This window comes from Stegostoma tigrinum, chromosome 27 (genome assembly GCF_030684315.1).
Source record: "Stegostoma tigrinum isolate sSteTig4 chromosome 27, sSteTig4.hap1, whole genome shotgun sequence".
Taxonomy (NCBI): domain Eukaryota; kingdom Metazoa; phylum Chordata; class Chondrichthyes; order Orectolobiformes; family Stegostomatidae; genus Stegostoma; species Stegostoma tigrinum.
The window spans coordinates 4,502,534-4,526,564 of record NC_081380.1 but is presented as its reverse complement, the minus strand read 5'-3'; the positions used below and the strand labels follow the sequence as shown (position 1 = coordinate 4,526,564).

Below are 24,031 nucleotides of genomic sequence, written 5' to 3'. Positions count from 1 at the left end.
CATGCCTTGAGTATTTTGCGGAAAAATCGAAAGCTTATTTGTGAAATTTTTTTTAGTAAAGGGAGCTCCTCCTCATAATACTGTTAACTGGTAATTTATCTATCTGCTGACGCAAGAGAGCAACATGCGGGCACATCTGTCTCCAAGAGGACTCAATAATCTGCAGTTGAGTGATACTAATGGGCACTGTTCAGGCAAGAGTGACCTGGAATGGAGGGTTGGGAAATTACCTGGAGCTTGATGGTGTCAAGAGTGGAGCACAGTACACCCTTGTTTATGCTGTGTTCCGAACTTTGCAATGGGTAGAGTGCATCGACTTTCGATGGAAGCCAGTGGTAACAGGCAAATAACTGATGGTCACAACAGGATGAAAGGACAGTTGGTCACTGCTATTGCCCTCAATTATTCACTCTCCTCTAGAGATGCCCGTGTTATGGTTTCAATGCCTCAAATTTATTCCAGTGCAATTTGTCTCAGGTTTCCTCTTCTATATATGGATAATGATTTGATAGTGTAGGGGGAGGAGCTTAGATTAGTTCACAGGTCGGCGCAACATGGAGGGCCGAAGGGCCTGTTCTGCGCTGTATTGTTCTATGTTCTATGTTCTATGATCTTGACCCAGGCAGGACAAAGGCCAACAGGTATCCAGTCATCTGGGGACCTGCCCATGAAGCAAACTTGCAAATTTTTGGCTCTGTGTCTTTCTAGTTCAAGCTCAGCAAGGAGTAGAAGCAGCAGTGAGAGCCTTCTTGTAGGATGAAAGCAGTAATTGTGCTCACGCGTTACCTCTTTAATGCAGCAGTCTCGTTTAAATGTTGAAATCCTTTAGAAATCATTTTGATTCAGTTCTGATCTTGATGCAGAAATCTTGCAGATCGTGACCTTTACTAGCAGGTAGCCCCCTTGTTTCCAAACCAGATGGTCATGAGTATGAGTATAAGTCCTACTCCAGAAACACAAGCAAGTAGAAATGGGCTGACACTTCAGCTCCATACTGAGACTGTTATATTGTCAGCAGTGCCTCTTTTGCATGAAGCTGAGGTTGATGTAAAGTCTATGAGGTCTATGTCAGAGGTCTATGTAAAGAACACAATTTATTAAGCCAAGTAGACAAGCGAACTTGTCACAACCAGCATTTCTCCCACCAGTACAGCAGTGACTGCTTCACTTCATTGACTTGAAACAGCTTTGGTTTGTACAGTTCAAAAAATGGATAAATGTATGATATGTCTTCTTTTATGTTCGTTTGATAATTGAATCACTTTACCAGCAGTTGCTCAGTATTACTAAAGATATTTTCATCTTGCATCCCATTATTCATGAAGGATTACTTCCTGCTGTTGAATTACCTGTGGAGAAGGTTACATCTGTTGTTGAGTGTCATCTCTGGAAACCCATCTTGAGATACGGAACATGTCCATGTCCAGAGGGAGCATTAGACAGCACACCATCACAAGAAATGGTAAAGATGAATTAAACTGTATTTTTGTTGAAACTGAGAAAATATTAACTTGAAATCTAAGCCATAGTCTTAGATAAAATTGCTACCATGACTAAATCAGGGTTGATGAGCGTTCACTGTTTCTAAAATCTTAATTTCTGTCCTTTAGTTTGATGTTTTTTGTAACTGACACAGGCTCAACATTGGCAGAGTAGGATTTGTTGCCCCTAATCACTTGGAACTTATCTCAGAATGTAAGACGGGAGTGGTATGTTGGCATTCTGCAAATTAGCCATTGTATTGAGCTCAGTTTGGCAACTAGCCATGGTGGGATTTAGACTGCATGCACTGAACTGCTTAACCAGTTCCATAATCAGTACACACTATACCCTAAATTCGAGAGTATAGTATATCAGAAAGATGCAGTCAAAATCATACTGACGTGAGATGTTTATGTTTTGCTTTTTGAAGATTTGTTCAAGGATTTGTTTAGTAATGTTAATGTCTATGAAAAGAATGATGGAGAAGTAATACCTAATTGTCATTGGGAATATAGTTTATAACTTTAGAAGAATTTCAGTTCTTTGAAAGGATTGTGAGTCACCTTGTGATCAAGCTTATTCATAGGAGAAATTTGCACAAATGTCAGACAACATATATTGAAGAAACTTGAAAATAGGGTTTAGTGAGAATCTGAGGATAGAGCTGTTTTCTGAGCAGGGGAGCAGATTTTGAAAAGGTGACTGAAGAGATGAAACTGTTTGCTTTGGCAACGAACACAAAGACCAAGAAGAGATGGTGGGTGGGTCAGGAATGGAAATGTGGCTATATGAGTTACAGCGGAAATGGGCCTGGACGGGGTGCGGAGTTTGAGAGTGAAAGTAGGCAGATGGGAGCTTAGGTTTAGACTCAAGTGGGACGTGTTTAAAGATCTTTTGGCTTTTGCATGGATTAGAGGCATGTAGTGGAGCTAGCTGAATGAATTGTTTATCTTAGTGATAAATGAATCCTGTTTGACGTGAAATTGGAAAAGTAGTGGAAGAGGCATTTAAGGAGCAAATTTAGAGTTCTTCAGGTAAAGATCATACATTTCTTAAAGCAGGATGTAATTTTGGTTTACTCCTCCACACCTCAATTTCTAGGCAAAAGTAGTGTTTCTGCAATCAGTGTCCAATGGAAATAACTCTTTTTGCACTTTCTCTATTGTGTATTATAGACCAAGAATGATGTTCATAAGTTCCTGATTCAGATTGCTACCTGGGATCCTTCTCAAGAGGATTCCTTTGACTCTCAGTCTGATCTAATTAAGAGACTCATTAGCCTATGCAAGAAGCAGTTGGCAAAGTCGGAAGTAGTTGGTGGACTTGGTCTTGGGTCAAAAGTTGATCAAGCTGTGAACTCGGTCTTTGCTTCCATGATGTACCACTGCCCTGATCTTCACAGTGCACTGAGAACTTACGGTAAATTCTACTACTTGGTTAAAATTATTAAAAATTAATAAAACACATTTAGTTTTGAGTTCATGTGTTGCATTATAAAAGGAATTGCTGGAAATATTTAAATGTCACCAAATTTTCATGGGCTTCTCGAACTGCTCCATTAGCCATCTAACGTAATTTGTACAAATTGCGATGTGTATTTGAGGAAGAAATGGAAACCAGTAGCATAAAGTGCTCATCTTGTAACTCACTTGCTGAAATGCTGTGGATGTACCACAATTGTCCTGTGTCAGTAAACTGCAAGAGGTGCCTGGTGGCCCACGTACAGTTCCTGACGTTCAACATTTGGTTTGTCAGGAAGTAATCAATCTTATTGATCTAACTTCTGACACGACAAAACTGTCTTCTGATTCTGCTCTGTGCTACAGCCAGCAGCTGGATGGACCCTTGCTCTGTGCTGCAACCAGCACCTGCCTGTTATTTGAATGATGCTGTTTGAGTTTTCCTCATTGCTGCTTTACATTATTTCGTTTACAATGGCTTCCAGGTCTCATCAACTGCAGCATGAGTTGTTTCAATGTCATTGAGATATTTGCATTGCCTTATTTGTTCTTCCTATGTACTGTGGTTGACAGCTTCTGCATCAAATTTCAATTAGCATTGTTCAATCCCGTATTTTGCTTCATCCCATTGGTCTATTGTCAGAGAATTTGATCAATTTTTGTGGAATTTCTGAATTTAAGTCAGAAAATAATTTAAAGCATTGCTGCTTTGATCCCTGAGACTCGGGACATCAATTCACTTGTCCCTTCCATCTCTGGCTGAGTGATCTTCATCTTGTCAGTAAGTCACATGTCAGAACCTGAGCATTTAATCCACCTGATTCTCCAGTGCACCACTGAAGGAATGCTGCAATGTCGGACATGAGGAAATTATTCAAGAAAGAACAATTATAACCCGTATTTATCCCTCAGTCAAAGGACATTAATTTGTCATTTATATAAAAGATGTAGAGCTGGATGAACACAGCAGGCCAACCAGCATCAGAGGAGCAGGAAAGCTGATGTTTTGGGTCAGACCCTTCTTCACAAATAGGGGAGGGGAAGGGGATTCTGAAATAAATAGGGGGGACAGGGGATGGCAGATGGAAGATACATAAAGGAGAAGATAGGTGGAGAGGAACAGATGGGTCAAAGAGGCAGGGTTGGAACCAGTAAAGGTGAGTGTGAGTGGGGTGTTAGGGAGGGGATAGGTCAGTCCAGGGTGGACTCACAGGTCAAGGAGGCGGGACGAGGCCAGTCGGTGGGAGATGGAGGTGGGGCTTTAGGTGGGAAGACAGGTTAGGGAGGCAGGGACTAGCTGGGCTGATTTTGGGATGCGGTTGGGGGAGGGGAGATTTTGAAGCTTGTGATGTCCACATTGATACCATTGGGCTGCAGGGTTCCCAAGTGAAATAAGAGATGCTGTTCATTGTGGCACAGCAGGAGGCCCAGGATGGACATGTTGTCTGAGGAATGGGGGGTGCAGTTGTTTGTTGCGAACTGACAGTAGGTGTTCGACAAAGTGGGCTTCAAGCCTCCGATAGTTTCCGCAGTGTACGGGAGGCTACAACAGGAACAGCGAATACAGTATACCGCATTAGCAGATGTGCAGGTGAACATCCGTTTGATGTGAAAAGTCTTCTTGGGGCCTGGGATGGGGTTGAGGGGGGAGGTGTAGGGGCAGGTGTAGCTCTTCCTGCAGTTGCAGGGAAAAGTGCTGGATGTCGTGGGGCTGGTGGGGAGTGTGGAATGGACAAGGGAGTCACGGAGAGAGTGGTCCCTCCGGAAAGCAGATAAGGGTGGGGAGGGAAAAACATCTTTGGTGGGGTCGGATTACAGATGACAGAAGTGCCAGGGTATGATGCGTAATAAACTTACTGGCTGCACCAGTGAAGGAAGAAAGAGTTAACTTTTCAAGTCAAAAGACTGCTGTTTGGAGTTGTTTGTGGCTGATGTCCAAAATCCACTCCCCTTTCCCCGCCTGATCTCCATAAAGTCCCTGACGTCTCTGGAAATCTATCCCCAGCCTTGAATGACTGATCATCTGCAGCCCTCAAAGCTTTCAATGAAGCGGTCCCTTCTCCTTTTCCCATTCTTGACTATTACTCCTCATTCTATACTCCAGAGGCAGGGGAAAGAGCTTCCCAGAGTCTACCTGATAGATTCGTTGAGAAACTTACGTTTCAGTGAGATCACCTCTTTTTCTCCTAAATACTAAGGAACATTGACCCAGTCAACTCAGTCTGTCTGTAGGACAAACCTTTGATTTCAGGAATCAACCAACATTGTGGGCTGAAGGGCCTGTTCTGTGCTGTACTGTTCTATGTTCTATGTTCTAATGCGCTACCTCCACTGCAAGCATGATCTTTCAAAATTGCGCACAGTACTTCAGGTACATTATCACCTGAACAATGACTGCAATATTTCCTCCTACTTCCCCTCCAGTCCCCTTGCAATAAAGGCCAATTACCTTTTGAATAGTTTCATAAAATCTCTACAGTATGGAAACAGGTTCTTTGGCCCAACAAGTCCACACCGACACCCAGACCCTGTGGGCAATTTAGCACGGCCAATCCACCTAACCTGCACAACTCTGGATTGTGGGAGGAAACAGGAGGAAACCCACACAGACATTGGGAGATTGTTTGTGTGGAGTTTGCACAGTTGCCTGAGGTTGGAATTGAACCCAGGTCCCTGGCACTGTGGGGCAGCAGTGCTAACCACTGAGCCAACGTGCTGCCCATAAGTTTGCCGTGTCCTTGTGCTAATTTTGTTTCTTCAGACCAAAATCTCCTCCAAGAATTCAGAAACTTCCATCATTTAAAAGGGTTTTGTTCTTCTGACCTCAGCCCCTCTCAACTGGTTTATATCCTTGCTTGCCACTGTACCTTCACCAGATTACATTACCATCAAGTATCATCAACAAGCTTGAGTATTTGCTGTTGGCATCTCCATCGAAGTCATTATTATAAATTGTAAATACCTGATGCCTGATCCTTGCAGTACCCCATGGGTTATAGCCTGCCAACTTGGAAATGACTCAGTTATCCTTACTCTGTGCTTTCTGCCTGTTAACCAGCTCTCTATCTATGCTAATTAAAATTAGCCCAGTGCCATGAACTCTTGTTTTCTATGATAACCTTTTAGTGACACCTTATTGGATGTCTTTTGAAAATCCATGTATTTTGTATTGGTTCCTATGTATCTGACAAGGTAAACTCTCCCAAAAGAATGTTTATAACAGATTTTAGTGCTTTTATTTTAGTAAGTTCTTTGGAATGTGCACAGATTGATGCTGTAGGGAAAATGATGTTATTGTTGATAATCAATTCCATTCTTTTACATGAAATGAAGGTAAGATAGATCACTCCTTGCTTTTCTAGATTATTTATTCCTACTTTAGTTATTAGAGAATGGGTCTTGCTATGCCTCTAACAGGAAAATATCCAGGTCCACTGAAGATTCCAGGGCCAAGGGGAGGGGGAAAAGGTAATGGGTTTAATTTGAATTGCTGACTGCACAGGCATGCAGGGCTGCATTTTAAGCCTCTCCAGTCCTAACAGATGCCAAGTAGCAGTCTCTAGGATGAAATGCTTGATGGAAACCCCTCTCCCAAGGTGTAACATGTTGTTAATATTTCTTTTAAAACTAGCAGAGTGAAGAAGCTTTTTAGTCTAAAGGAACTTGCCTATTTTAAATTCTTGCCCCCGTTTTTGAAAAAAAAAGGCACAAAGGTGTGCCGGAAAATATAATGAATTTACTATTAATAGAGATGCAGGTTTGTGCTTGCTTTGCTGTGGGTGGTGAGGTTGATTTGCATTGGCACAGGTTTCAGCCAACCTTCCATATGTTGTGAAAGGTGCAATGAATTTCTACTGGAGAAAAGAAAACCACACGAATTTTTGTTTATAAAGGTATGAAAGAAGGCCAATCTCTCTATCTCCAGTAATTTGTGTAATATTTTATGCATTCCATTTGTTTTACCCAGCTTCATAGAAGGAAGTTCAATCAAGGCTATTTTTAAAAATTCATTCATATGATATGGATGTTGCTGTCTAGGCAGCATTTATTACCCATCCCTAATTGCCCAGAGGGCAGTTAAGAGTCACCCACATTGTTGTGGGTCTGGAGTTGCATGTAGGTCAGACCAAGTAAGGATGGCAATTTCCTTCTCTAAAAGATATTACTGAACCAGATGGGGTTTTCCGCACCAGTTGACAATGGATTCATGGTTATCATTAGCCTTGTAACTCCCAATTTTTATCAAATTCAAAATTATCGTCTGCATGGTGGGATTTGAACCCATGTCCTCACTTCTGTGTCTGGATTAACAGGCCTGCAGTAATACCACTAGACATTCACCTCCCCATTAGGAACAATCCAGTTGGGAATTTAAACTTTTATACAGGTTTTTTTTATTTTAAATTGATGTTTTGGGGTTAGCTACAGTCTCTTGCTGCACCTTTTGTTATTCCCAATCACTGAACATGTACAAGGAGGACTCTGATTTTAAAAAACTGCTGTGTTTCTCCTGCCCTTCACTATTGACTGTGTCAAACTATAGAATTAAACATATTCTATGATTGAATGAATGGCATAGCATGGTATCTCATCCCAATTTTCACATCCTCTTGGAAACTCTGTCTTTGCTTGCCATGTAGCACAGGAGACATGAAGTAGAATCAATCCATCCCTTGCTAGTATCCATCTTCTAACAAAATTGAGTTATTTGAACATTCTTTTGCTTGCAATCTTTAAGTGAAAAGCTGAGCACGTACTACCAGTTTTTTTTTCTTTCACATCTCAGTTTTTGGCAGGTGAGCATTGCACCCTTTTATTGTCTGTTCCTCAGTCCATGTGTAGATACAATTACAGTGCAGCTAGGGTGGGAGAGAGTTCCCGGCTTCCAAACAAAGATTCTTTTAGCAAGACACATTGGTGAATTATCTTGACATCTAATCCATCTGTGCTTGATGCACCTTGTTTTACTATTAAATGTCCCCTCGATTGTTTTTTTTGCATGCGACTGAGCTGTTTGATTCTGCTGCAGCTGAGGAGCATTTCCAGTTTGATAATGTACTGTAGCCTCCTTTGAATAAACGTAGTTGTGGTATTTACCAGAAATCAAGCTTCCAATCCTAAATTAGGTCCATGAAGCTCAGGACTCTACTGATGGGAATTTAGAAAAATGAGAGGTGATCTCATTGAAATGTGTACAATTCTTAAGGAACTTGACAGGGTAAATGCTGAGAGGATTGTTTCTCCTGTTTCTCCATGTTTCTCCTCATAGGAGAGTCTAGGACCAGAGGGTATCGTTCCGGAATAAAGGGGCTTCAATTTAAGACTGAGATGAGGAATTTCCTCTGAGGGTTGAGAGATTTTGGAACTCCTTGCTACAGGGAGCTGTGGTCAGAGTCCATGTGTATGTTTAAGGCTGAGATAGGTTCTTGGTCAGTTGGGGAATCAAGGGTTACGGGGAAAAGGGCACGACAGTGGATGTGAAGTACATCTGATCAGCCATAGTCCTGTTGAATTGTGGAATAGGATTAAGGGGCCTGAATGGCCTACTCTATTCCTATTTCTTATGGTCTTATTGCTGAATCTATTTCTAACAACAAATGCAGTTTTACTCAACTGCAAGTGTTCATTAAAAGCAATTAACATGTTTTGAAATTCTGATCTGGAAGTCCATTATATTATTCCTATTCATGCTATCTAAGAAATTATAGCTTCAGCCTTGTTAACCAAATTGTAATTCAATCTGCTAGTTGAATAATATTGCAATTTAGGCTGTCAGAGGACAGTTAACGTGGAAATGTAAAACGGAATATCAGCATCTGCTATAACCGCTGTGAGCTACAGGTGATGCTGTTGATCTGACAAAGCTGGAACACTCAGTCCAGAAGCCTAAATTGCATTATGTTCTTGAAGAACCAGTGGATTAACTACTTACAATGATCCAACTGCTCATTCAGAAAACAATCTGTTATTAGTAATAGCCATTGTCTCTTAGCTATGCGTTCATCCACATTTTCTGTTCCTGTAGTTACAAGTGGAGGTACCACCGGCTTCAGTGAAGAGATGGCTGAAGTGTATGGACTAGCTGAAGGAATGAAGACGTGGATAGTAAGTTTCATAACAGGTGACATTTTCCTTCACCTTATTTGTGTATGCCTCTGTTTTCTTTTGAAGAAGTAGCAAAGTACACGTGAGGTTATATAGTAGATGTACCTAATTTTCAAAAGGCCTTTGATGAGCCAAGTCAGGTGATCTAAGTAGCCATATGAACTGTCTATAAAATGAAACAATAGAGATTAAAAGTTGCAATGCAAACTTGTGAAAGGTGGGAAGTGATGCCCTGCAGAGATCCAGAACAGGAATCAGAGAAAAAGTGCCATCATTGACACTAAGGAAAGCTATGATGAACTGTAAGACATACATGATTTGCAGAATGGCTGTGTAGATGGCAAATTAATTTATGCTCAAGGGTGAGGTGGTACAATTTGGTAAGAGAAATAGAGGTTACATACTGGTTGGAAAATGGAATAATGGACAAAGACATCAGCATTTATAAAGAGCATAAACATTTACAAATGAATAAAAGCACACAGGACGTTAATAAGACGATAAATAAATATAAACAAAGTGCTGGGATTCGTTTCTGGAAGAGTAAAATTGAGAAGCATTTCTTGAAAAGAATTGCTTTACGCATTGGTTTAACCACACTTGAGTGCAGGTCTGTGTGTTGCAAACATAATACAGTGGCATTGGAGAGATGCACAGAGGATTACAAATACATTCAACTCTGAGATTATAACTGTTGGGAAAGGATAACCAGACTGGGATTTGGAGAGAAAGGAGAAATAGAAGGGATAAGGTTGAAGGGTAAATTGATTAAGGTCTTAAAAATTGAGGGAATTAACAGTGATGATATTTATTTTTTAGGAGGACACCAAGAAGTAATGACCTTAAATATACAGTGGTCACTAGTAAACCAAGTGGTTAGATCAAACTTGACCCAGAGAGTAGTTAGGGTGTGAGCTTCTCATTCACAAGCAGAGGTTGAGATGAATAACATGGGTGACTATAAAGGGAAGCTAGATAAATGCACATGGTAGGAAAAAAAATAGAAGGATTGCTGGTTAGGCTTAGGCAGTGAACCATGAAGAGGTTTGTGTGAAGCATTAACATTTGCAGAGAGCCATTGGACCGAAAGTTTTTTAGGCTGTATGTTCTACATAATTTTATTTCTGTGCTAAATTTAGAGAAGTAAAATAATTCCACAATAATTGGATAGTGCTCAAGAGAACAATCGTTACAGGGCTTTTCTTTACTCCTCTGGAAAGGTCTTTGTGTAATTTTTTTTGTGATACTGGAGTTCAGGGAGAGGAGGACCAGATAGTGTGAATAAAATGTGGACTTGCCCAGTACTTCAGACCCCTGCCTATTATGATAAATTCTAGAATATCATGTTGATTAACATGGATTTTCAGTTAAATAAAGCATCTCCTTTGCACTTTCTCATGGATAGTGGGAAGAAATAGGATGGATTTGTTGCAACTGACATGTATAGGCACTATCTCAAACATTTGAGAAATAATATTACCACGCTGTAGAGGAATGACTGTTAGCTATCTTGCAATATATTTATTTACACTGATCTACCAAGGCAAAACAAAAACTGTATTTGAGTATTTTTAAAGTCCCAAAGCTTTTCATCCTGTAATTATCAGGACAGTTCACAGGAAATAACAAGGGGAAAATGACATTCATATTATTTAAGAGCAGAGTGCTGATTAGTAGGCATTTGCCATGAAGTATGCACCAGTAAATGATATCTGACAGTTAACTGCAGGTTATGTTTTATTTTTGTTAAATTTTTTAAGTAAGGCAGGTTGATTCTGGTTAAGGCATTAGCCTGAGAATGAACCCAGAATATCTGTCAGTATTCTGTTACATTGAAACAAAAGCAATGTATGTTAGCAGTGTCTTACATTAGAGATGATTCTGCAACTGGGGAGGCAGTGGCCTAGCTGTATCATCAGTAGACTATTAATGCAGAAGCTTAGCTAATGGTTCCGGACACTTCTTCGGTTCAAATGCCTTGCCCCCGCGCAGGTAGTGGAATTTGAATTCAATGAAAATATGGAAGTAAGAGACTGATGATGACCATGAATCCGTTCCCAATTATCAAAGAAGCCCATCTGGTTCACTAAGTCCTTTAGGGAAGAAAATCTGTCCTCCTTACCTGGTCTGGCCTACATGTGACTCCAGACCCATGTCAATGTGTTTGCCTCTTAACTGCCGTTTGGGCAACGAGTTCTGGACTAGCCAGTGATGCCCTTGGCCCATAAATAAATTTTAAAAATAATTGACAACATTTGTTTCATAATCCTGAGTGAAAAGAATTAAGCTGATGGCCAATTTTGTTGGGTGCAGATCATAGTGCTTTTGTAAGTTCACTAAGCTTCCAGTATTCATACGTCAGGCCCTGTTTTTTGTTTTGCAAACAGAATAGAAATGTACACTGTTGAACCTTTCTTAATGTGATTAAATAGGTGATAGTTATGTTCCAGTTCATTCCCTGGGTTAATGCCTTCACCAAAGCTTAAACAAAGCTTGCCATTTAACTGTCAGTCATCATTAATTGAACGATTCTCCATGGAATGCCTCTACCCATCATTGTCCGTAGCCAACCAATTGGCTCTTTCCTCTCATATGGTATAAATGCTATTGCTTTGCTATTTCTTGCAAATGGTCCTGAAAAGCTTTGCTAGAATGTATCCTTTTTTCCCCAAAAATACTCGAGTTATTTACTGTCAAATGACTACACTGCAATTTTGGTTTCTTCTAACAGGGCTAACAGTTTCATTGCAGCACACCTTGAACATAGAACATAGAACATTACAGCACAGTACAGGCCCTTCGGCCCTCAATGTTGTGCCGACCTTTCGTACCGATCTGAAATCTGATGTATTAGTTAGTTATACATCCTGTGTCCAAAGGAGACAATTATGATCAGGAGTGGAAGGTGATCACTTATGTACCTCTTTTTAATGATGGATGAATCAACAAGCAAGGTTGCTGTTGAAGGCCAAAGGCATGTCTTTGCACCATTTGGTATTTGAGATGCTCATTGTCTGACATTTGTACACAGTGAGTGGTACCGGCACTCAAATTATACCAAGGTCAGGAACTGAGTGCTTCTCATGAAACCAAGAGCTGAACACTAATGTTAGCAGGTATATGCGATGCTGCTTGATTATATTGAAGATTCAACCATCACTTTGCTGCTGATTGGAAGGATCTGTCAAGTTTAAAAGTTTACTATTAAATAAATGAGTAGGAAAGAAATCTGGACTTTTGGCTAAAACTGATTGTTTCAGGGCAGTATTACTGAGTGGCTTGTAAAGTTAATTGCTGGGCTGATGTATATTTTTGTGGAAGTAACTCAACAAATCAGTTCTTGGGCGCCTGTATGTACCACCCTAAATGCACTAAGATGCCCCAAAGGCTCTTACTGAAGGGTATTTAAGCCAAGTTTGACCTATAGCCATATAGACTATATATACTTAAGTGACTAAAAGTGAATACCAGTTAGGAGTGGTAACTCAGTTTATTTTGATTGTATGGTCTTGTGGGGATTAATTTTTCTTTCCTTGGTTCCCACCTCTCCCTATCAAGATGGAACGTAAGCAGAAATACCTTATGATGCTCAGCGATAAAGAGGTACAAGATGACAGCAAGATGAACCCAGAAAATATCAGTGAGTAAATCCAGTGAAGGCTTGAACAAGTGGATTCAGGTGTGATGATCCAAGTTTCTGAATGATTCTGTAACTGCATTGTCTTCAGGAGCTGGCTAAAGAGACCTGCTGCTGAACATCATCGACTAATATCCATGTGATAGACACAGGTGTTCATCTTGTAAAGTATATAATAAAAGGTGATATTGTTCATGAAAATAGAGATGTGATGAATATACTAAATAATCACCTTGCAGCAGCATGTCCAGTAGATGGTGTTCAACATTCCAATGAAACTGATATTGAAACGAGGACCATGACTTGCTCAGATTGGTATTAGCAAAATAACAATAATGTTGAAAATAATGCCATTGACAAGTGATGTAGCCCCCCTACCAGATTATTTCTTTCACAGGGTTTTAAAGAAAGCGGGTGAGAGCATTACAGATGCCCCAAATGTAATCTTCTAATGCTGTCTTGGGAGACTTTAGGTTAAAAATTATGCATGTCACTCCACTGTCAAAGGAGATGAGAGAATTGTAGCTTAGCTATTCTGACATTATTATCAGGAAATTAGTAGAGTCTGCAGTTGAAGATAACAGTTCTGAGCATAGGAACAGAAGTAGGACATTTAGCCACTCAAGTTCATTCTTTCATTCAATGAGACCATGGCTGATGTGCAGCCTAACTCCATGGCCTTTGGCCCATATTCCCTCATACCTTTGCTTAACAAAAAAAAAATGTGATTTAAAATTAACAACTGATTCAGCATGCAGTGCTGTTTGTGTAAATGAGTTCCTCTGTGTGTGGAAGAGCATTCTAACATCTCCCCAGTCTGGTCTGGCCCTAATTCTTAAACTATGCCCCCTCATTCTAGAATCCCCTACAAGTGAAAATAGTTTCTTTATCTACACTGTCTTTTCCCGTTAATGTTTGAAGACGTCAATCAGATCACCACTTAACCTTCTAAATTCTAGAGAAAACAGGCCTAATTTGTATAATCTCTCCTTCTACATAATCCCTGAAGTCCAGGTAATGTACTAGTAAACCTACCATTTGAACTCCCTTGGGGAAGCAATAGCCTAGTATTATCATCGCTGGACTGTCAATCCAAGGTCCTGGGGACGCAGGTTCAAATTCCGCCACAGCAGATGGTGGAATTTGAATTCAATAAATGCTGGAATTAAGAATTTAACGATGACCGTGAATCTATTGGTGATTGTCGGAAAAACCACCTATCTAGTTCAGTAATGTCCTTTAGGGAAAGAAATCTCCCTTCTTACCTGGTCTGAGCTGCGTGTGACTCCAGACCCACAGCAACACAGTTGACTCTTAACTGTCCTCTGGGCAATTAAAAATGGGCAATAAGTGTCCTGGCAGTGACACCCTCATCATATGAATGAATTTTTAAAAATAGCCTTTATTCAACTTTCTTAATGAATAAAGAAAAAAATCTTCCTGAAGTGTGCCCAGATCTGCTTACAGTACTCCAAGTGGTGTCTAACCAGGGTTTTGTATAACTGCAGTATAACTTCTGCATCTAGTATTCCAGACCTTGAGATATGCACGCCAACTTTCCATTATCCTTTTTGATTATTTCTGTGACTGTTTGTGACATTTTAAAGATCTATGCACCTGTAGCCCAAGTCCCTTTTGAGTATCAGTTGTATTTAATTTCATTCCATTTAGAAAGTACTCTCGTCTATCCTTTTGGTCCATAAAGGATAACGTCTCAGTTGCTTGCATTAAACTCCTGCCACGGTTTTGCCCATTCACTTTGTCTGTGCAGCCTAACTTTGAGTCATCAGTGAATTTGAATATATGACTTCCTGTACTATTATCTGAGTCATTAGTAACTAATGTGAAGAATTGACTCCCTAATACAGATCTTTGAGGGATAACACTAGTGACATCCTGCCTCTTTGAGTTCCTACTCATTGTCCCTACTTTCTGTCAACTGTCACTCAACCAATTTCCAGTCATGTCAGAAATTTTCCCTGGATTCTGCAGGCTTTTACCTTAGTTAACAGCCTATTACTTGGGACTTCAATTGTCTCTGGGTGTCCATAAAACAGCAACTATAGACATTCCCCTGCCATTGCCTTAGTCACCTCTTCAAAACATTCAGTGAAGTTTGTCAGGCACGACCTACCTGTCATGAATCCATGCTGGCTCTCCCTGATTAACTGAAACATTTTTATGGTGCTCACTTAGCCCAACCTTAATTAAAGATTCCAGAGATTACCCTGCCACAGACTCTTGAAGCTTTCTAGCTAATCATCTATTTATAAAGAAGCTATGCCTGATGAGCCTTTGACGTTTTTAAAGAGATTACTAACCTAATGAATTGGGGAGATATCTGTAATGTTATCCAGGTCAGTAAGAGTTTGATAGCTAAGTTTGAAGTGCATGAAACTGAAGATAGAGTTTGAATTGGTTAGAAAATTGACTGGGTGGCAGGAGACAGAAAGTCGGGATAATGGAGGACCTTTCTTTGTCAGGATGTGACTAACGAGGGTCTGAGGTGTCATCCATTCACCCTACTTATCAACAATTTAAATGCTGGGATAGCTTGCCACATAGCAGATTTGCCTGTGGCACAAATATTTACAGCATAAGAAACAAAATAGATGGAAGCAAAAAAATTTACAAGTGGCTCCTGTCAGATTGGTGAATGGGCAAAGTATGACAAATGGATTTCACTGTCAGAAAATGTTAAGTCATCTACTTTGGACCTTAAAAAAAAGAACATGGCAATTTATAAATGATCAAAGGCTTGAAACTGTGGGGATCCAAAGAGACTTGGAGCCTAGGGTCATTAAATTCATGAACAAGTACAAAAATAATTAATAAGGCTGTTGGAATCCTGGCTTTATTTTCACAGGATTAAAATACAAGGGAATAGAAATTATTTAGTTATTCAAACACCTGGTTATACCGTAATATTGTGCACCATACTTTATGCAGGATGTATTAGTTAGTGAGTATTGAGAAGATTTGGAGCTCAGGTTGAGGTTCTGGACTCAGCTCAGTTTGCTCGCTGAGCTGGAAGGTTTGTTTTTCGACGTTTCATCACCATTCTAGGTAACATGATCAGTGAGCCTCCGGTGAAGCGCTGGTGTTATGTCCTGCTTTCTATTTATCTGGTTAGGTTTCCCTGCGTTAGTGGTGTCATTTCCTGCATTGGTGATGTCATTTACTGTTTTTTTTTCTCAGAGGATGGTAGATTGGCTCCAAATCAATGTGTTTGTTGATGGAGTTCCGGTTGGAATGCCATGCCTCTAGGAATTCTCGTGCGTGTCTCTGTTTGGCTTGTCCTAGGATGGATGTGTTGTCCCAATCAAAGTGGTGTCCTTCCTCATCTGTATGTAAGGATACGAGTGATAGTGGATCATGTCTTTTTGTGGCTAGTTGATGTTCATGTATTCTGGTGGCTAACTTTCTGCCTGTTTGTCCAATGTAGTACGTCTACGTCTGAAAACGAACCTTCCAGCTCAGTGAGCAAACTCGCACCCAGAGGATGTATTAGCTTTGGAGGGAGTGCACTGTAGGTTTCCATTTCCACTGGTGTACATAGCCTCCCCACAGCCTTTCCTTTAGTTTGTGACCACCTGTGCCCTGCTGCAGCGGGCATGTTAACCTCTAATCAGACAATGCATGCTATTGCCGGTGGGGATAAAGGAAGGCCACTTCCAGTTACCAAGTTGAAGGGTCTGTGCAGATTAATTATAGAAAAACTGTCAACCATGAAACTCTAGGACAGGCTGGAATCCAGTTTATTTGGATGCCAGCCTGCCTCCGTTTTTGCCAGAGTGGTAGGTACACTGGATCACTTGGGTCAGTCAGAACAATGTGGCTGTGGAGCTGCTAAATTGGAGACTGAAGAGTTGGAAAGTAAGGAGCAATTCATTGATACCCATAGATATCCAAAGTAGTAGTTGTCAACTCACGCGCAATGAAAAATTATTATCTGGTTATTGCTCTGGCATGGTAAAAATGAGAAATACTTTTGAAGTGTATTTTACAATTTTTGTTTACTTTCACTATTAATTTTCACAATCTCTCCACTTCACACCTAAACGGGGACCATTCTTGATCATTTATTAGTGAGGCATTTTTAAATACAGTAGCCTTACAGTAATCTTTGATCAGTGCAAGATGCCTAATCAAATGACAAATGTGACCCTTTGTGGCAAAGTCTCCAAATTCCAGATTGGGTGTGAAATCAAGCTGTGTTCCAGTGCGTCATATATTTTTGTGCTCGCCGAGGACTTTTTCTGAGTAAAAGTAAACATGTTCTTGTAAGGTTCTTTAATAAAATATTTAGTCAATTAAATCTAGTGGTGGAAAAAGTCATCATTTATTTATTAGTGCATGAGGATGGTATCCAGGAATGGATTTTTGATGTAGTATAAATTTTACAAACTACCTAATAGAAATACTGCACGTGAATAAGATCTGTTTATATTTTAATTTTTAGTGTAAACTTAAAGATGCAAATAACTTTTTACTTCTGCTTATAGATGAAAACTGGATTGAAAAGAGCCTTTTGTTACTAAAATTTTCACCTTTCCCGACAAAAATCGCTGGATCCTCACCTGATTTTAAGAGGATTGATACTTTGCAAGAACAGAATGAGGTTTTGGCCAGGGCCACCGATCCACCAGCACAGCATGTTACTGCCGAGTCCCTGGTATCACAGGATCTTGATGCACCATCACAGAGCACAGCGGCAGAAAAATCAATCCAGGATACCACACCTCTAAGGGAAGACCTTGATAATGCTGGTCCACTCCAAAGTGAGAGTCCGGCTTCTTCAGTGAGCACAACGCCCAGTGAGAACCTTGTATCTCCTTATGTTGATCTTCCCTCCCCATTCAGCTCAAAACCCAAGCCCGCTTTTGGTAAAGGTCGACTTCGGCTACTTTCACTCAGATCCATGGAAGAATTTAAAATGGTCCCCATCCAAGACAAGTATCCAATTCTGAAGAACATCTTAGATTTCATGAAAGATTCCAACATTTCTTCTGAAAGGTAAATGGGATGGGTCTTTATACATTCAACCAATGGATGTAATATGAAGATAGATTGGATAAGTTTTGAACTGCTTTCTTTGGAGAAGAGCAAGTTTAGCAGAAATCGGAAAATGGCAGTTACCAAGTTGAAGGGTCTGCACAGATTAATTATAGAAAAAGTGTTCTCACTCCCGAAAGAACCAAAAGTAAGGGGGCGTGATTTAAAGTAATTGGATAAAGAAGCAAAAAAGATATGAGGAAAAACTTGCTCATGCAAGTTAAGGTTTGGAGCGCCTGACAGTGTGGTGGAGGCAGGTTCAAGTCAAGCTCTGACAAAGAACATGCAGACCACAGTGTGTGTGTATGGAATGAGCTGCTAAAGGAGGTGCTGGAGGCTGGTACAAGTACAATATTTAAAAGACATCTAAATGGATAAGTGAATAGGATGGGTTTACAGGGATATAGGCCAAATGCTGGCAGGTGGGACTAGATTAATGTAGAATATCTGGGTTGGCATGGACAAGTTGGACCAAAGGGTCTGTTTCTGTGCTGTACGTATCTATAACTCTAAAATAAGTTAGACTGTTATTTGAAAAAGATGATTGTGCAAGATTACAGGGAGAAGGTGGGAGAATAGCACAAAGTGAAAGGCTCATTTGCAGTTCAAGGAGAATGTCAGTGGGTAATTTAGTGGTTAAGTGAGAAAAGGGAAGGAAATATAAATTAAAGTTTTTTTTGCTTTTAAGCTAAATTTAATTTAACAACCCACAGGTACATTATAATAATGCTGCTTTAAGCAATTGTACTCAGGTGGTCTTTCAGAAGCAGTCATTACATGGGCTGGACGGGGAGAAGACAGATGGAAGAAAGGGAGATAATTAGCAGTTTCATGGTAGCTTTGGTCATGAGATCAAACTGCTGGTGAGAGCTGCCTGTGTTTTAATATGACTCTGCCCACTTGCAGACATAAATTAGATACTAAGGGCAAGAGATTATGTTTAAGGCACAATACAAACTCCTCTGAGTTGCAAGGTTAATTTGATCACAAACTTTAATGCTGTTGGCCAATAGTAACTTGCACTCATGAGCAGTTCAATGTGATTAACAAAGCCAGATTACTGTTGAGAATGACTGGACTGCTCAGGGTGCTGGTACCGGTACTCTTTGTAAGAGCTATCCAATTAGAGAAGTGATTGAACTTGTAAATCGAGTCACATTGAATGGCAATGTGTCAAAAATTGAAGGTCTGGGTGGGAGCCTATTGGTTGCTGCTGTCATGGTCATAGTTGGGCTTGAGGTGCCAGTAGATATGGGTAACAGTGGCAATCTGTCACGTGATGTGTGCAGTCACTCAGCTGCACAATTAGGAAGAACCTAATGTACCTCAAATACCCCATCATGTATTCAGGAAGGAGGATGTTTTGAGGGGGATCACAAGCTATTCCCACCCCACGTTCAGCAACCAATGAGGCAGCCAGTGCCCTGGGAGTATTTGATCCGCTAAATCATAATTGGTCCATTGATTTATAACATTTGTAAGAAAGAATTGTGCTGCATACCATATTTGTTATTTTGTGCTCAATTTTGCCATATATTTATGTTTATTCACACTACACGAAGAATGCAGTGCATCAAACATTAAATCGTGGTGTTAGGTAGTGATTTTATGCTGTATGAGAGTACTAAAGCACCTTGTACTGACCAGAAGTAACTTCACTTGTAACAAAAAAAATCCTTTACAGTGTCTTACAGGTTTTGTCTATGAGGAAGGCTCAGGTCAAGAGCATCATTAATGTTCTGCATGCAGTCACTGAATGCCTACAATCACTGGGGCAACCTCATCTCTTCCAGATCTCTTGCATTCTGTTTTTACAGGAAGTGTTAGCCTGCCAGAAGGAATTGATCAGGTAAGCAACGAGACTTGACCTTTGGAACTTTAGTAATCATATCCCGCAATGACTAAGCAACTAAAAACATGACTTCTATTTTAAAAGTTTTGAATGTTTTCATTGCAAGCTACTTATTTGGATGGGTCCCATTGGATGACGTGCTGTTTAGTAACAAGCTGTCAGTGTTGTTTATCTGTATTTTCTATTTGCTATTGAGTAAATATAGGCTTTGTATGATTTACTTTGGAATTTTTACCAGAAATCTAGTGCAACATGCAGAGGATCATGTTGCATCTTTCTGGCTTCTTTGTTCTTTAAAGTCACTGTAATGCATTTTTATGGTGATCAAAAGATATCATTAGGGTAGCTGAGGAAAAATATTCCCCTCTCATGGAAGAATCCAGAGCACTGGGGGCCTTAATTTAAAAGCAGAGCTGGGGTGGTAGAATGCACTTTGCCCAAAGGACACTGGAAATCTGGAACAATTGCCTTCAAAGACTATTCAGGATGACCAAGTTTCAAAGCTGACATCAATAGATATTTGTACAAAATAATTCCGGTATGTGGCAGCAATGCAGGTAAATTAATTTTTAATTGGTTAGTTATCTATGGAACAGGCTTAAGGGTATAAACATCAATCAAAGATTGGCTAAGCACAGCAACAGACCATTTTCTTACAAGAGCAATTTCTCTACTCCCACTTCCCTTCATTTTCTCGTTAGCCCCAACATTGGTATCCTTTCAGATGCTTAGTCAGTTCCCTTTTAAAAGCTGCAGTTGAATTCGCTTCCACTACACACACAGGCAGTACGTACCAGAATCTAACCACTCACTGTATTTTAAGAAAAAGTCTTACTACCTGTTTTGCCAAAGGCCTTAAGTCAGTGTCGTCTGTTCTTGACCTTCCTGCTAATTTGAATGGTTTCCCCCCACCTACTCTGTCATGGGCCCTCGTCTTTGGAAGAACTCTATCATTCTGCTAAGGAGAACAGCCCCAGACTTTACCAATCCATTCTCATAATTGAAGCCTGAGATCCCTGCAGCAATTCCTTTTAGTCTTTTCTGCCTCATGTAGAAAGTCTCCATAATGGAGTCTGAATTTTTTTTAAATAGGAGTTCTTTAGAGCCTCCTTGCTGCTTTAACTCTGGGAGCTTGTATATCTTTATAACCATTTTCTTGACTTGCCCTGCCCCCTTCATGGCTTTGTATACACAAACTTCCAGATTCCTCTGCCTCATCTTATCCCACACCACCTTTTGAAATTTTGATTTTAGACAGTTCTTAAGCTGTTATAACCACTGCAGGTAAACGGGACTGTAATGAAAATGTAAGGGAATTATGACACTAGAATAAGGCTTTTTAAAAAACTTCCCATTGACTCTGTGTTGGCACCTTAAACATGGCTGATTTCACTGCCTTTTTTTAAATTTAACCAGAAATTATTGTGCTATCTTTGTAAATAACTTTCTTTGAGACAGTTGGAGTGTTTTACTGTACGCAAGCAGGTAGCTTTATATTCGCATATAGAAACCAAAGTAAGCATAGACTAAATTCCTCACTTGATTCAACTGTAGGATGCTGGCATCTTTCAGTGTCTACACTTGATTGTGGGAAATTGAATGTACAGCTTCTGATTTCGTTGGCCTGTTTGCATGCTGCTTTCACTCACTGCAGCCAAAATAAACATACTGTGGGTCACACATTGGAAGTTAATTGTATTTGTAGTTACATGTCGCATAAGTACTTATGCTGCCCATTGATGTGGAAGCCACTTTCTGATAGCTTTGTTTTGATTTGATTCAGAAAGTCCTTGTACTTTATATAAACAAGTTAGCATTTTTTGACAATATTGTGCACTCATGCAAATAGAGACCATGTGTGGTTTGTGTGTAAAAGAGAGACATGGCAGATGGAGTCGGCTGCCAAACAAGTCTGCCTTTTCTACACATTTTATTATAAGCATTTGGTTAAAAATCTAATAAAACTTTCCATACTACATTTCTCAGCCAGCTTAACCTTCTTTCCGTTTTCCTGATATCATACACCATTCCATACAATATTGTACATTGTTTTCTCTGGAGATTGGTGTCTTGGGGAAGTTGCAAGTAATCAGTGTATTTCTTTTAACATAAGGGAAATGGTGAGGATGAAAATAAAAGGCGGTCATTTGATGTGCTTTCCCCTTTGAAGGGTAAATTTGTTTTAGATTGGAGATTTTGTTCGTAAAATCATGATGTTGGTTCAAATATGGAAATTTATTAGAGAATTTAGACTGAAGTCTAATGAAACAAAATAAATTTGAAAGATTGTCAACTACACATTTTTGAAAAATCACTGATTCTGAATCCCTCTGATGCAAAATAGGAAAAATAAATGACAAGAACATGAAAGACCTACATTGGATTAATGAACTTCTTATCATTGTACTTGTGATGTCTGAGCCAGTGAATTACTATATCAGTAAACACATCGATTAAAGCCAAGGACAGCGCATCCTAAGCCCTGAACCTGAAGCTTCGTGTTGTGACTCCTGATTAAGATCTGTGGGACTAGAAGTGCAGCTGTAGAGCTGTTTTAACTTGGTTAGAGTGTGACATTGGCAATTGCTTCCTCAAGCTTTTAACCCTACCTGGGGCTGCTGATACTCAACTTGGGAAGTCCTGCCCGAGGATGAAGTTTGTCAGAACCCAGGGATTTGGCAGGTTTAACTTCTAGTCATTTCTCCAGTGCTGTTTTCCTGATGGTTGTAATTGCTTAAAGTTCCTCTTAACCTTTCAAATTTTGATTCAAAATTTATTTCAGCAATATTCTTTCTATCCTCTGCAGTGAAGACAGAAGCAAAGGGCCTGCTAAATTCTTTTGCCATTCTTTTGTTTTCCATTATTACTTTCCACAGAAATACACTCCAGGAGACTACTCTCATTGCCTTTACTTAACACACTCTCCATTTTTAAATACCTGTAGAAACGCTAGCTAACTTTGTGTCCAAATCTAATTTCTCCATCTTTATTAATCTTTTAGCCATTCTTTCCTGTTCTCTATATTCTATTAAATCTTCTAACTTGGAATTTAACGTTTTTTTCATAATTTTGATACTTTCTTCATCTTCCTCAGTTATCCACAGGTGGTGTTTTCTTATTGGAATACATATTATCTGTGTATTTTGGCACAGTATCTTTAATGAGCTGTTGCTTGCCTCTTTTTCAGTTCACTTTAACCAGCTCGATGATCATGCCCTCATAATTGTCCTTTATTAAAAACGTTGGTACTAAATCTACTCTTCTCTTCAAATTGAATATGAAATTCCATGATATTATGATCATTGCTACCTAGAGATATCTTTACTATGAGATCATTCATTAATCTTGTCTCTTTGCGTTTTACCAACTTTAGTATGCTCTCTTAATTTTACTAGTTTAATTTATGGAAACTTCTCAAAATTGGAACCCCTCCCCACCAGTTTTGTTTGAAGTACACTCTAGTATCCTAGTCATACAACTCGCTAGAACATTGGTCCTCCATGGATCAGGTGAAGACTCTCCCAACTGCATACTCTGTGCTTCTGTGCAACAGCATTAATTTTCAGGTTATGACCAGATAGTATCAAGGACAGTTCCCGCTTACAACTGAAATGTATTCTTAAAAGTGTATTATTTGGTGGTGTCATGTTACCCAGTCTTTGTTGCTATAAATTGATTACTCAAAATGCAACAAGGTCCTTCCTGTCATTTGGATAACATGAGGAACACCACACTTTCAGGATATGCAACTTGAGCTATTATATGTGACGGTGCTTCCCATCTTGGCAAAGGAAAGATCATTTGAAGACCATCCCAATGCTACAGCACCCATTTTCCATGGTACTCTATGGACTAACTTTTCTCACACCAGTCTTGGAGCCACGCATTCATTCTCTAATTTTATTTACCCGATGTCAGTTTCCTCCTGCAGATATCATGACCTCTGATGGTCTTTTTTGATTTTAACTGGTAGCTGCTCATAAACCCTTGTAGAACCACTTTCGTGGTTCGACCTGTATCAATGATGTCTCTGTAGACTGTGACACTGGATCCTCTTCCACTTTTGCAGCAGATCATGATATCAGGAAGGCAGCATATTTGAGTGGACTCTCCTGCAAAGAACTCTAATTTGTGACTGTACTGTCTCATCTTAGCATTACATGCCTGTTGACTCTCTCCAATCAGTGGCTTTCTTTACCTTAGTGCCATGGTCAGTTTGCTCATCTAGCCTGTAGCTCCTGCATTTATCCGTGCACAATACAAGATCCTTGACCAGTTGCACAATTGCAAAGGCTGAGGCTTCTCTACTGCCACCTCCTTGATCTGCTTACCTGCTTTATTCGTAGGTGGACCTGTCCATAGCCACTGTCTAAATCAAAGACTTGATCTTAAGCGGTGTGATTTCATCCGAGAGAAAAGTGTCCAAGTAACTTTCCCTGT

The 24,031-nt window shown here is 39.9% G+C and overlaps 1 protein-coding gene across 3 annotated transcripts in view; it reads left to right on the top strand.

The window, feature by feature from the left end:
- zzef1 (zinc finger, ZZ-type with EF hand domain 1) overlaps positions 1 to 24,031 on the top strand; it is a 255,470-nt gene that overhangs the window by 102,413 nt on the left and 129,026 nt on the right. For all 3 annotated transcript variants that reach the window (XM_048556964.2, XM_048556965.2, XM_048556963.2), the window contains exons 25-30: positions 1,326 to 1,462; positions 2,658 to 2,901; positions 8,968 to 9,047; positions 12,606 to 12,687; positions 17,190 to 17,700; positions 19,424 to 19,588. In XM_048556964.2, coding sequence (XP_048412921.1) covers positions 1,326 to 1,462; positions 2,658 to 2,901; positions 8,968 to 9,047; positions 12,606 to 12,687; positions 17,190 to 17,700; positions 19,424 to 19,588 — 1,219 coding nt within the window. The remainder of the gene's footprint in view (positions 1 to 1,325; positions 1,463 to 2,657; positions 2,902 to 8,967; positions 9,048 to 12,605; positions 12,688 to 17,189; positions 17,701 to 19,423; positions 19,589 to 24,031) is intronic.